The following is a 14,813-nucleotide window of genomic DNA, read 5'->3' as shown; positions in this document are numbered from 1 at the left end:
CAGTTGTATGTGTAGGACTGCAGGTCAAAGAACATTAGACAGTTGTATGTGTATATGTAGGACTGCAGGTCAAAGAACATTAGACAGTTGTATGTGTAGGACTGCAGGTCAAAGAACATTAGACAGTTGTATGTGTATATGTAGGACTGCAGGTCAAAGAACATTAGGCAGTTGTATGTGTAGGACTGCAGGTCAAAGAACATTAGACAGTTGTATGTGTATATGTAGGACTGCAGGTCAAAGAACACTAGACAGTTGTATGTGTAGGACTGCAGGTCAAAGAACATTAGACAGTTGTATGTGTATATGTAGGACTGCAGGTCAAAGAACATTAGACAGTTGTATGTGTAGGACTGCAGGTCAAAGAACATTAGACAGTTGTATGTGTATATGTAGGACTGCAGGTCAAAGAACATTAGACAGTTGTATGTGTAGGACTGCAGGTCAAAGAACATTAGACAGTTGTATGTGTATATGTAGGACTGCAGGTCAAAGAACACTAGACAGTTGTATGTGTAGGACTGCAGGTCAAAGAACATTAGACAGTTGTATGTGTATATGTAGGACTGCAGGTCAAAGAACATTAGACAGTTGTATGTGTAGGACTGCAGGTCAAAGAACATTAGACAGTTGTATGTGTATATGTAGGACTGCAGGTCAAAGAACATTAGACAGTTGTATGTGTAGGACTGCAGGTCAAAGAACATTAGACAGTTGTATGTGTAGGACTGCAGGTCAAAGAACATTAGACAGTTGTATGTGTAGGACTGCAGGTCAAAGAACATTAGACAGTTGTATGTGTATATGTAGGACTGCAGGTCAAAGAACATTAGACAGTTGTATGTGTAGGACTGCAGGTCAAAGAACATTAGACAGTTGTATGTGTATATGTAGGACTGCAGGTCAAAGAACATTAGACAGTTGTATGTGTAGGACTGCAGGTCAAAGAACATTAGACAGTTGTATGTGTATATGTAGGACTGCAGGTCAAAGAACATTAGACAGTTGTATGTGTAGGACTGCAGGTCAAAGAACATTAGACAGTTGTATGTGTAGGACTGCAGGTCAAAGAACATTAGGCAGTTGTATGTGTATATGTAGGACTGCAGGTCAAAGAACATTAGACAGTTGTATGTGTATATGTAGGACTGCAGGTCAAAGAACATTAGACAGTTGTATGTGTATATGTAGGACTGCAGGTCAAAGGACATTAGACAGTTGTATGTGTAGGACTGCAGGTCAAAGAACATTAGACAGTTGTATGTGTAGGACTGCAGGTCAAAGAACATTAGACAGTTGTATATGTAGGACTGCAGGTCAAAGAACATTAGACAGTTGTATGTGTAGGACTGCAGGTCAAAGAACATTAGACAGTTGTATGTGTATATGTAGGACTGCAGGTCAAAGAACATTAGACAGTTGTATGTGTAGGACTGCAGGTCAAAGAACATTAGACAGTTGTATGTGTATATGTAGGACTGCAGGTCAAAGAACATTAGACAGTTGTATGTGTATATGTAGGACTGCAGGTACAGGTTCTACTACACCAAATCAGTACCAGTTTGGAGAGTGCGGTTTTCGTAGTGAGCCTTCAGTGCAGATCAAGAGATATCTGCAGGCTGTGATTGGAGGATATTCTGTAAGATTTTTATGTCTTTCAAATGTACATCCATCCAGTTAGTAAAACTGACCATGTTTTTCTATATTAAGTACTGTCTTTTTCAGCATGATGACTTATGCTGAATGTGACCACAGCTATTTTCAAGTGGGTGACATTTGGTGCGAAAATGGGGGTGTTGTGTTTAGCTTCCGGTACTCGGAAAAGGAGCTGACTAAGCTAGTCATTTTTTATTTTTTCATTGCTGCTCTAAGGCCAAACTGTGCACACACGTACAGGTAATAGCTGTTGAATGCTTAGTTATTTTTTAAAAAAATATAACGTTACTATAGAAGTCTATGGGAAACATTTGGTTGTGTGCAACCTGTAGGGTGAGTGCACATTTCAGTAATTCATACTTTACATGCTTTCCTGTTTATATTTCACCATGGATACACCATGGAGGCAAATTTAAAAAAAATGACAGTGAAGTTGGGGACATTTTGGGTTGAATGGAGCATTTGGATGGCCTGGAAATGAATGTTGCTTCGTATTGTGTTCGAACTCAGCACGAACCCCCCAGGGTACCTCTGTCCATCAAGCCCTCCTCCTGCCTTCTGAATTTGTTGAAACTGATGAATTTGACAACAAATTAGGATAAAGTCACCACTGCTACAACAATTTCTGCCTTGTGTAAATCGCTTGCCGGTCAAGTTACGCGATGCCGTTATCTTGAGTATGAAACATGTACACTGCTGACAGCAGAATATGTCACAAATCCCCTTATTTATAGTAAACAATGTAGCATACCAATATATCTTTCTATTAGGTGCTTTTGTGTGAATGAAAGATGCTATTTTTCTGTTAAGTTTCTTAAAACAGACTTTTTTTTCACTCATATGACTTTCGAATCATTATTTTGTCCCCTCAAGAACTGACTCCTGGCTGTTATATCCAAACTGGTTTGCCATTTGATATTGTCTGAACACATTTTTCAGCTTTTAGCATGCCTGATGTTGACTGGGGAGGTATATGTGCACTCATGCAGAAGAAGTAGAAGTTTTCACATCCAATTTGGCATTTGGAGAAGCTGATCCGAAGTCTGGTGTTGGCAGTGTGTGATCGACAACCCTTGTTTTGCCTCGCTGCGCTCTATTACCGTGTAGAAGTTGTGGAACTTGGACATGTAGGTACAGTAAGTACATTTAAGAACCCCAGTCCACTTGAGGCCCCTCTGTTGCTCACTATCAAGTGCCATAATAAGATCACCCTCATGCACTAGACATTTCTGACAGTGCTCCCTTAATGCCTCACTGTGCAGTTTTTTAGTTTGCAAACATGAAGTAAGGGCTATACACCAGTCCCAGAACCTGCTTAGATGAAAATAATATCCACTGGCTCTTTTGGAATGTAACATTATGGTTCTGAAATCATCTGTAAAGAATGTGATAGTGTTCGACAAAACTAAATTATCTCCCCTGTTTAGTAAAATGCATTGTATCTTTCATTCCCCTATAAACCCATAAATTATTGGAGAGAAACGCTATTTTAAGGTGGTATTGCATGACACTGTTAATTGTGAATAAAAAGAATTACATTTATGTCAGGATAAGCTGAACATTTTCAAAATTACATGGCATTTTAACTTTGTTTCATTGAAACTGGCAAATAACTGAAATAAGCAAGTTTAGCCACCTTGAAACATTAAACAGTACGAATGTTTGATGTCCTGTGAGTATTTTAAAGTCTTAACTAAATAAATCAATAGAGTTAAGTGTAATTTCCTTCCATGTTGTGGTTTCAAAAAGCTTTTTTCTACTTGAGGGTCCATTTCAATTTCTCGGCTTTAATAGGCGGTAGGGTTCACTGGTCAGCATTTGAGATTGCTGTTAACAATGTACCCCTTTACTTCCTATTTTCTGGTAAAGTTCATTATCCAGCCTTACATATATGATGACTTTAAAGCTGCTTAATGTGTCCCTTGCTTATTGTTGGCCTGAATTCCATGCTCTCTGTCAAATTTTGAGATTTATTTCTGATCCCTTTCCATGTGTACTTATGTCACCAGCCTATATCATAGGTGATTATACTTTTGATTTTTGGAGTATATGAAAGCACAAACATTTGTGATAGCCCCTCCATAGATGATTTACCAAATGCTGACAGCCATTTGAGTGTTTAATTATATAAACAATGGATGGTGTAAGTTCAAGCAATCTCAAACAATATCAATCGCATCATGTCATGAGTGTCAAAACCATATTCAATGAATGTAGCAGACTCTGCTATGTTCTGATGATGTCAGCAAAGGAAGGCAAACAACAGACCACTACTCAATTTTAAAAATGTATTGTAACTGGTTTTGAGGTTTAAAGATTTGTTCAATTTTTTTAGTCGAAAAAATATTTTAGGGTGATATGATCTATGCAGCCTCAATCATTTATAGAATTGACCCCTGACCCCCATCTTTTATGAAATATAAATGAACTCCCATGGTCAGTGCATGAAGGTAAAAACTTCTTTATTAATACAGAAATACCTTTTGTAAAACATTGATGAAGTGTACATCATTAAACTCTCACAACTCTTTCTGTGCATCAAAACTATGTATTCTGGTGCCATGCTGGATAAGAACAAGTAGTGAAGTTTAATCCAATTTCCATTTTTTTTCTGAGAAGCTACATATGTATACAATACATAAATCACAGATTTGACAAGTGCAAATATATTCTGATTTGTCTACAGGTTCTACTACACCAAGTCAGTACCACTTTGGAGAGTGCGGTTTTCGTAGGGAGCCTTCAGTACAGATCGTGATTGGAGGATATTCTGTAAGATTTTTATGTCTTTCAAATGTACATCCACCCAGTTAGTAAAACTGACCATGTTTTTCTATATTAAGTACTGTCTTTTTCAAAATTATGACTTATGCTGAATGTGACCACAGCTATTTTCAAGTAGATGACATTTGGTGCGAAACGGGGGTGTTGTGTTTAGCTTCCGGTACTCGGAAAAGGAGCTGACTAAGCTAGTCATTTTTTATTTTTTATTGCTGCTCTAAGGCCAAACTGTGCACACACGTACAGGTAATAGCTGTTGAATGCTTAGTTATTTTAAAAAAAAATACAACGTTACTATAGTAGAAGTCTACAGGAAAACATTTGGTTGTGTGTAACCTCAAAGAACATTAGACAGTTGTGTGTGTATATGTAGGACTGCAGGTCAAAGAACATTAGGCAGTTGTATGTGTATATGTAGGACTGCAGGTCAAAGAACATTAGGCAGTTGTATGTGTATATGTAGGACTGCAGGTCAAAGAACATTAGACAGTTGTATGTGTATATGTAGGACTGCAGGTCAAAGAACATTAGACAGTTGTATGTGTATATGTAGGACTGCAGGTCAAAGAACATTAGACAGTTATATGTGTATATGTAGGACTGCAGGTCAAAGAACATTAGGCAGTTGTATGTGTATATGTAGGACTGCAGGTCAAAGAACATTAGACAGTTGTATGTGTATATGTAGGACTGCAGGTCAAAGAACATTAGACAGTTGTATGTGTACATGTAGGACTGCAGGTCAAAGAACATTAGACAGTTGTGTGTGTATATGTAGGACTGCAGGTCAAAGAACATTAGACAGTTATATGTGTATATGTAGGACTGCAGGTCAAAGAACATTAGACAGTTGTATGTGTATATGTAGGACTGCAGGTCAAAGAACATTAGACAGTTGTATGTGTACATGTAGGACTGCAGGTCAAAGAACATTAGACAGTTGTATGTGTATATGTAGGACTGCAGGTCAAAGAACATTAGACAGTTGTATGTGTATATGTAGGACTGCAGGTCAAAGAACATTAGACAGTTGTATGTGTACATGTAGGACTGCAGGTCAAAGAACATTAGACAGTTGTATGTGTATATGTAGGACTGCAGGTCAAAGAACATTAGACAGTTGTATGTGTACATGTAGGACTGCAGGTCAAAGAACATTAGACAGTTGTATGTGTACATGTAGGACTGCAGGTCAAAGAACATTAGACAGATGTATGTGTATATGTAGGACTGCAGGTCAAAGAACATTAGACAGTTGTATGTGTATATGTAGGACTGCAGGTCAAAGAACATTAGACAGTTGTATGTGTATATGTAGGACTGCAGGTCAAAGAACATTAGACAGTTGTATGTGTACATGTAGGACTGCAGGTCAAAGAACATTAGACAGTTGTATGTGTATATGTAGGACTGCAGGTCAAAGAACATTAGACAGTTGTATGTGTATATGTAGGACTGCAGGTCAAAGAACATTAGACAGTTGTATGTGTACATGTAGGACTGCAGGTCAAAGAACATTAGACAGTTGTATGTGTATATGTAGGACTGCAGGTCAAAGAACATTAGACAGTTGTATGTGTACATGTAGGACTGCAGGTCAAAGAACATTAGACAGTTGTATGTGTACATGTAGGACTGCAGGTCAAAGAACATTAGACAGATGTATGTGTATATGTAGGACTGCAGGTCAAAGAACATTAGACAGTTGTATGTGTATATGTAGGACTGCAGATCAAAGAACATTAGACAGTTGTATGTGTATATGTAGGACTGCAGGTCAAAGAACATTAGACAGTTGTATGTGTACATGTAGGACTGCAGGTCAAAGAACATTAGACAGTTGTATGTGTACATGTAGGACTGCAGGTCAAAGAACATTAGACAGTTGTATGTGTATATGTAGGACTGCAGGTCAAAGAACATTAGACAGTTGTATGTGTATATGTAGGACTGCAGGTCAAAGAACACTTGGCAGTTGTGTGTGTATATGTAGGACTGCAGGTCAAAGAACATTAGACAGTTGTATGTGTACATGTAGGACTGCAGGTCAAAGAACATTAGACAGTTGTATGTGTATATGTAGGACTGCAGGTCAAAGAACATTAGACAGTTGTATGTGTATATGTAGGACTGCAGGTCAAAGAACACTTGGCAGTTGTGTGTGTATATGTAGGACTGCAGGTCAAAGAACATTAGACAGTTGTATGTGTATATGTCGGACTGCAGGTCAAAGAACACTTGGCAGTTGTGTGTGTATATGTAGGACTGCAGGTCAAAGAACATTAGACAGTTGTATGTGTATATGTAGGACTGCAGGTCAAAGAACACTTGGCAGTTGTGTGTGTACATGTAGGACTGCAGGTCAAAGAACATTAGACAGTTGTATGTGTGTATGTCGGACTGCAGGTCAAAGAACACTTGGCAGTTGTGTGTGTTGCACATAATCAATGAAAAATAGGACATGATTTGGGTCCATGTTTCTAACAGAATTTGTAATTGATTTTAACTACACTGCACCAGTAGGTACACTCCAGGCTTCACTGGGGTAGAAACTAACATTTTTAGTCCACTGGGCATTACAATGACAACATACAGCAGACCCGTGAAAATGGCACATTTCTACTAGTCTTTATGATACCATAGCTGTTGGCCAGTTTGGTAAAGGACTACAGGACTAGTGCCAATTTCTGTAGATGTTATTTCCTACTTTATAATATACTTCTGGAAACTATCATACAGTATTTATGTAAATAGCTTATTAATAATATTAAGCATGTAAGTAACGATGTCTGCAAAACAATCAAACAGAAATACATCTTCCCGAGGCAAGGGAGTTGCCAAACTATAGTGAAATATCTGGGCTCAATAGATGCACCACCAGTGGCTATTATGAGTTATGTCCCTTCTCTGTCCCTCCTTTTGACTAGATACATGTATGTCCATTTCTCATATCACTTGCATTTGCTTCAAACAAAATGGCGGTACCCAGTCAAGACGATCTGATCAATAATTAGGATCTTTATTATAATAAAACGGGTCTTACCCCCATGCAAAAAGCATCAAATCACCTGAGATTTGCAAAATATCTGTCAACGCCCAGTTGGCTGTACACATGCTTTGCATATTCTGGAGTTGACCGAAATCTGCACGTTGAAATCTGTGTTGTTTACAAACCGGATGTCTACTTTGTTACACGATTTTGATTTGACTATGCATAGACTTGTTAGTCAAGCCAAACTGTAACTCTGGAATTCAGGCCTAGTTTGGCAAGGGTGGAAACTGGACTTTTATAGTTAGTTAACTCACTTGCCTCAAGGAGGTGGCCAAAAACTTCAACCAAACTGTCAGTTTCCTTCAGGCAGGACTACTTTAAGCCTACACCACTTCCTGATACACCCGTTACACGGATCATTTTTATTGACAAGTACGGAGCATGTGTTGATATGAAGTTACTTACATAACATGTGTTCAGTGATCAAACAGAAAACCAACACATTATTTACCAAAACATTTGTATAAGTCACTGGAGTGAAGATTAAATCAAAACAACATACTATTGAAACAAGTTCAAACTTTTCAAAATATGTAATCAATTACACTATGTTATACTGTTAACAGTTTTATCCACCAATTGTGGATTAAGCACACTTTTATAGGTGAACTTGTATTTCTATGTAACTCTGTTGTTTTATCACAACGTTGCTATCCTAAACTCCCTTTTGTGACGAAAACACCAGCACATGTTGCCACCTGCCAACTATAGCACTGCTAAAACTGAAAACCACAGTCCCATGATATGTAAAGTTCATTGTGCACATGAAACGCAATATTTTCATGTCCATACACATTCGTTTGGGTGCGTTTTGGCGCACTATTTCAATGTTGCTTTTTGTCACACGGTACTTCTGCCAGGTCACTATGTTTCAAGTGATATATTTTATAATGGTCATTAATTTAGTCTCAAAATATGATGTAAAAGAATTCTAACCCATCATTAACAAACTTCTGTCACATGCCTGGTCACAACTGTGGGGGAGTGCTGATATTGTCTGTCTATCAGTAACTGCCAACTGCATCTCATCATTCATTATAGTGACGGGTGACAAATTATCACAAAGATTGATCAGTTTCTCTGGTAACACTGCATAGATTATCTCGCAAACATACGGAATAAAGGTATTTTCACTAAACTACCAACCGGCAAGTATTTGAAGGGGAACTCATAGGACAGGTAGATCTCCCCTTGCAGCCGGTAGATGAGATTCAGAAGTCGACTGTCGGGAGCCAGGAATCGCCGAAGACATTCAAACTCCTGAGGATGGTTGTGCTTGTCAATCTTGTCAATGCCCCACCCACTCTCATTGCCAAAGCCAAACATATTCTCAATGATGTATGGCAAGGCATGGCGAAGTTCCTGCAAAAAGGGAGAGATGAGATACTTAATTAAAGTCATCATTACTTGAACATGTTAAAGAATAATCTACCATGAAAGTAAAGAAATGTGGTTTCTAAATGGTCTGCTAATGATATTGATCTGTCTGTGCATGAGGCGACTAATGAGATCGGGGGTCAGGCTCGCTGACTTAGTTGATGCATGTCATCGTATCCCAATTGCATGGATCGATGCTCATGTTGTCAATCACTTGATTGTCTGGTCCAGACTCGATTATTTACAGACCGTCGTCATGTAGCTGGAATACTGCTGTGTGTGGCGTCAAACAACAAACAAGAGAGCCAGCATGCTATTACACAAAGACAGCGGGCTTGCTTTTCTTTCACAACCCAACCCAACTCGGGGCCATTTTTAAATTCTGATTTCTTAGAAACATTGAGCAATACAATGTTTTGGGTCCTAGTATAAATTCTTGTCAAATACTAATTATTAATGTGTCTGACACAGCTGATGGATTCAAAACAGGTAAGCATGACAGGGATGGCAGTTGACAAATGTACCACTGGAAAGCTAATCCTAACCCTGCTATTCACAGTATTCACTCACTCCGTGCTCCAGGGTTGTAAGGGCGTATGTAAAGCAAGAAAAACTATGGCTCCAAAATTATACAAACGCAATCAAATAAGAAAGTGTACCAATACTCACGAAGGAGTAAATATGACCTACTTTTTCCTTTAGGATGTATCTTTCACACTCAAAAACTGATATTTGTGTTCAAAAGATACATCACATGACACAGGCGAGGGAAAGATTTATATGTATGGGGATTCCCTCTCTACGTCATACGGGAATTGCGAATGGCGAAAATGGTCAAAGAGTTTCTAATTAATTTCTTTTGCAAAGCTGATTAGACTGCAGCAGACGTAGTCACACTGGTGGAATCAAACTTCAAAGACCAGGTGGAAAAAAACGTGGCAGCTGTTAAACCAATGGTTAGAAATTGTTTGAGATGAAATGTCAGGTTCCTGTAAGTTTTTCTGCAAACGATGTAGGTCAGAAAATAAATGTAAAAAATCATGGTTACCTTTGGGTCATGCAAAAAAATATTTCAGCTGTCAAGAAACACAAAGAACAATCGGAACACAAGGTTGCTGTGAGATTTACATCAAAACAGTCTCAACCAAGTTAAACAATGTCTGAATGTTTTAACTTTATAAAGTGTTATGTAGTCCTCAAAGTATGCCAGTACCCCTAGATCAAGAGATTTAGGAGCACTTGCTCCTGTAGACATGAAGTTGACCAATAATCTGGAGCACTGGCAACTAGGGCTGGGATGGATAACTCACTCAGATACCTGGGCTGGGTGGGTACTGAGTAGGACCCGGGTACCCACAAGACTACCCGGACCCCTGGTTAGTCTCATGATATATTGTTTAATGACAAAAATTATCAAGAACTCTATGGTTATACTACAAATCACTAATGTTCGCATTTCTTTTTGACTAGTCACCCATTCCTTCTGACTTTTCATATGGTTGAATAAAGATATAACTTAAGTCAACTTCAGTGTATGCATGACCAGCCTAGGCTATGGTAAAAAATTCCCAATCGGACATTTTTACCTAGCTCTTGAGATATATACTCGGACCCCATGGTACCGCGGCATTAATCGTATCACGGCATTTGTGATTTCCGATAGTTCACGCGGGACACGCCTCTTAGCGGCTGTCTATTAATGCAAATCAGTAACCAGGAAGTGCTCACTTCGTAAACAATTTCAATTTCCTCGGAATGTTCCGTCTGCTGCAAGTAAGCAGTTATTAAACCGTTGATACATATTTCTGGCATCTGTTGTAATATTGCCTTACCCCATCTATCAATGGCCAACGATATAACCCGCAGTTCTCCAAGTAAACTTTCTCAATCGACCTGAACTAGATCATCTGCATATTCATGGCGACTAATGAGGTAACGGAAGTTACGTAGTCTGCCCAGAATCTATTGGGAGATCATAAGGGCCATAATGCCAAACTTAGAAATACGTTCTTCACTAGTAGCCAAAAGATAAATACATACTTTGGGCATAATAGGAGTGCTTTTTATATATTTATTGTTGACTTTTAAAAAAATTCCATTTTGTGACAAATTATTGTCATTCAATTTTTTTTTAAACAATCTTAAAATATCGTTTCTGATATTTTGATGTTGACTTATAAAAATATTTTTCACTTACTTTTCGGTAAATATGCATTGAATACCTAGTGCTGATAACACATTTAGAATTTTACTTGTGCTGTCTTTGCACTTATCTCGAAAAATCACTGATGTCTGGCATGATCATACCAAGTGGTTGGTAGAATTATGTCCTCTTTTTGTCCAATTCGGACCTCCATACACAACTTTTCTCTGTACCGCCATACGATGGAGTTCTCTCTATTGTCAAACAGAGCGCGAGGCCCGGCTTTTACTCGGAGCTACTAATGTAAATAATGAACGTTTATCAGTAAAATATGCATTGTTTGATAACATGAATGATATCTGATACAGAGAACACGATTAAACATAAAGGTTAGTGAGTGCATTTTGTTCCGTTTAGCGTACATGACAAGCACCGCGATACCCCGAGGTTGCAGGCTACATAGGGTACCCAGGTAGGGGCAGGTACATCGTCCCAGCCCTACTGCTGACTAACGTTTACCTTGATGCTCGTTGTTCGTATGATGTCATCTAGATCACGACATCTGTGAGGCAAACCTTTCGAAAATGTGGCTTGGACTTGTAGCTGTAAAATAAAGGACATACATCACGTCACATGTTATTCTACGACCTGTTTACTTTCTTTCTAATATGACTGCATGCTGCTCGAAAGAGGATCAAACCACAGGAACTGGATGATAGCGTATATAGCAAAATATATTCGTATATTAAAACAATCACACCCCTCTATATACATATGTCTATTTGATTTTTTTTCTATACGAATATATTATGCTATATACGCTATCATCGAGTTCCTGTTGAACAAAATCACTTCACTTGACGAAGCGTCTGTCGATAAGGATAAAAAGATGTGTCTTGAGCTGGTTGTTGGACAAATATCATTCAGCCAAAACAATCAAATTACTCATAATCACATGTCGTTAAAATGTTCTACCGAAGTAAGAACAGCACAAACATGGTTTACCACAACGCTCGACCCGCCAAGCGCAGCCATGTTCTAAACTTCGATGTTTCAGTGCTCTAAATGAAGAGAGGTATTAAAGAAAGATAACTCCTCCTATTTGCGGCGTTTTTTCCGATGAGACAAAATATAAATGTTGTTATAAAAAAACATTCAAAAAAGGAAATAAACTCACGTTTTTAATTTTGTATAAGGGTGGAAAGGGCAAATGTCTGTATTTCGGCCTTTTTTTACCCTCAGGCATTTGCATAGGATTTAACATGTGAGATTGATAAACTACTACTGGAAGTACAAACACATACTATTGAAGTACTTTTAAATAATTTAAACTAATGCCAACTTTGTTGAAATAGTTGAAATACAATAATAATGTGTCCAAACTTTCAAAATCTCTCTCAGACAACCAGTTTTAGACACGGACATGAGAGCTAAAAGGGCCAAAATGTAGCAAAGTGACTTTGGCCCTTTTAGAACTTTACTTTGGCCCTTGTATAGAATTTTAAGTAGCTCTATTTCAAAAACGCATCAATGAAAACATACAATTTTTTTCTACAGGTAGACAAGGACTCACAGATGTTATTTAAGCAAAAATATGCAAAAAAGGCATAAGTGCATCATCATAATAATAATTGCGAGAGAGCAACTGTATGTACAAACGTGACAACACTGTGCGAGGGTAGCTGTATCTACAGACGTGACAACACTGTGCGTGGGCAACTGTATGTACAGAAGTGACAACACTATGCGAGAGCAACTGTATGTACAGACGTGACAACACTATGCGAGAGCAACTGTATGTACAGACGTGACTACACTGCGCGAGAGGAACTGTAAGTACAGACGTGACAACAATGTGCGAGGGCAACCGTATATGTGCAGACGTGACAACACTGTGTAAGGTCAACTGTATGTGCAGACGTAACAACACTGTGTAAGATGAACTGTATCTACAGACGTGACAACACTGTGCGAGAGGAACTGTAAGTACAGAAGTGACAACACTGTGCAAGGGCAACTGTAAGTACAGAAGTGACAACACTGTGCGAGGACAACTGTATGTACAGATGTGACAACACTGTGCGTGGGCAACTGTATGTACAGACGTGATAACACTGTGCGTGGGCAACTGTAAGTACAGACATGACAACACTGCGAGGGAAACTGTAAGTACAGATGTGACAACACTGTGCGTGGGCAACTGAATGTACAGACGTGACAACACTGTGCGAGGGCAACTGTATATACAGACATGACAACATTGTGCGAGGGTAACTGTATGTACAGACGTGACACCACTGCGCAAGGGCAACTGTATGTACAGACGTGACAACACTGTGCGAGAGGAACTATATGTAAGGACGTGAAAACACTGTGCAAGGGCAACTATATGTACAGACGTGACAACATAGTATGAGGGTAACTGTATGTACAGACGTGACATCACTCTGCGAGGGTAACTGTATAAAAACAGACGTGACAACAATGCTCGAGAGCAACAGTATGTACAGATGTGACTACACTGTCCGTGGGCAACTAAATGTGCCGACGTGACAACACTGTGCGAGGGCAACTGTATATACAGACGTGAAAACACTGTGCGAGGGTAACTGTATGTACAGACATGACAACACTGTGCGAGGGCAACTGTAAGCACATTAGTGACAACACTGTGCGAGAGGAACTGTATGTACAGAAGTGACAACACTGTGCGAGAGGAACTGTAAGTACAGACGTGACAACACTGTGCGAGGGCAACTGTAAGTACAGACGTGACAACACTGTGCGAGGGTAACTGTAAGTACAGACGTGACAACACTGCGCGAGGGTAACTGTAAGTAGGGACCTGACAACACTGTGCGAAAGAAACTGTAAGTACTCACGTGACAACACTGTGCGAAGGCAACTGTAAATACAAACGTTGGAACACTGTGCGAGGGCAACTGTAAGTACAGACATGACAACACTGTGCGAGAAGAACTATAAGTAGAGACGTGACAACAAAGTGCGACGGCAACTGTATGTACAGACATGACAATACTGTGCGAGGGTAACTGTATGTACAGACGTGACAACACTGCGCAAGGGCAACTGTATGTACAGACGTGACAACACAGTGCGAGGGCAACTGTATGTACAGACATGACTACACTGTGCAAGGGCAACTGTAAAAAAAACCAGACGTGACAACACTGCACGAGAGGAACTGTATGTACAGATGTGACTACACTGTGCGTGGGCAACTATATGTACAGACGTGATAACACTGTGCGAGGGCAACTGTATGTTCAGACGTGACAACACTGCACGAGAGCAACTGTATGTACAGACGTGACAACACTCTGCGAGGGTAACTGTAAAAAAACAGACGTGACAACACTGTGCAAGGTCAACTGTAAGTACAAACCTGACAACACTGCGCCGCAAGAGGACCTGTATGTACAGACATGACAACACTGTGCGAGGGCAACTGTATGTACAGACATGACAACACTGTGCGAGGGCAACTGTATGTACAGACGTGACAACACTGTGCGAGGGCAACTGTATATACAGACGTGACAACACTGTTCGAGGGTAACTGTATGTACAGACGTGACAACACTGTGCGAGGGTTACTGTATGTAGAGACGTGACAAGACTGCCCGAGGGCAACTGCATGTACAGCCCTGATAACACTGTGCGTGGGCAACTGTATGTACAGACAGGACAATACTTCGAGGGCAACTGTAAGTACAGATGTGACAACACTGCCCGAGGGTAACTGTATGTACAGACATGACAACACTGTGCAAGGTCAACTGT

General features: G+C 39.5%; 1 protein-coding gene across 2 annotated transcripts in view; it reads right to left on the bottom strand.

The window, feature by feature from the left end:
* The window catches only part of LOC139456072 (sphingomyelin phosphodiesterase 4-like), a 76,675-nt gene extending 64,609 nt beyond the window's left edge, over positions 1 to 12,066 (bottom strand). For both annotated transcript variants that reach the window (XM_071237577.1, XM_071237578.1), the window contains exons 1-3: positions 12,015 to 12,066; positions 11,529 to 11,612; positions 8,636 to 8,851 (exon numbers count right to left, since the gene is read on the bottom strand). In XM_071237577.1, coding sequence (XP_071093678.1) covers positions 8,636 to 8,851; positions 11,529 to 11,612; positions 12,015 to 12,044 — 330 coding nt within the window. In that variant the 5' untranslated portion in view covers positions 12,045 to 12,066. The remainder of the gene's footprint in view (positions 1 to 8,635; positions 8,852 to 11,528; positions 11,613 to 12,014) is intronic.
* Positions 12,067 to 14,813: the final 2,747 nt, after the last annotated feature.

The sequence above is a fragment of the Haliotis cracherodii genome, unplaced genomic scaffold (assembly GCF_022045235.1).
Source record: "Haliotis cracherodii isolate W230 unplaced genomic scaffold, xgHalCrac1.p SCAF_11, whole genome shotgun sequence".
NCBI classification, from domain to species: Eukaryota; Metazoa; Mollusca; class Gastropoda; order Lepetellida; family Haliotidae; genus Haliotis; species Haliotis cracherodii.
Note: the sequence above shows the minus strand (reverse complement) of the source record. Positions and strands in the feature narration are given on the sequence as shown.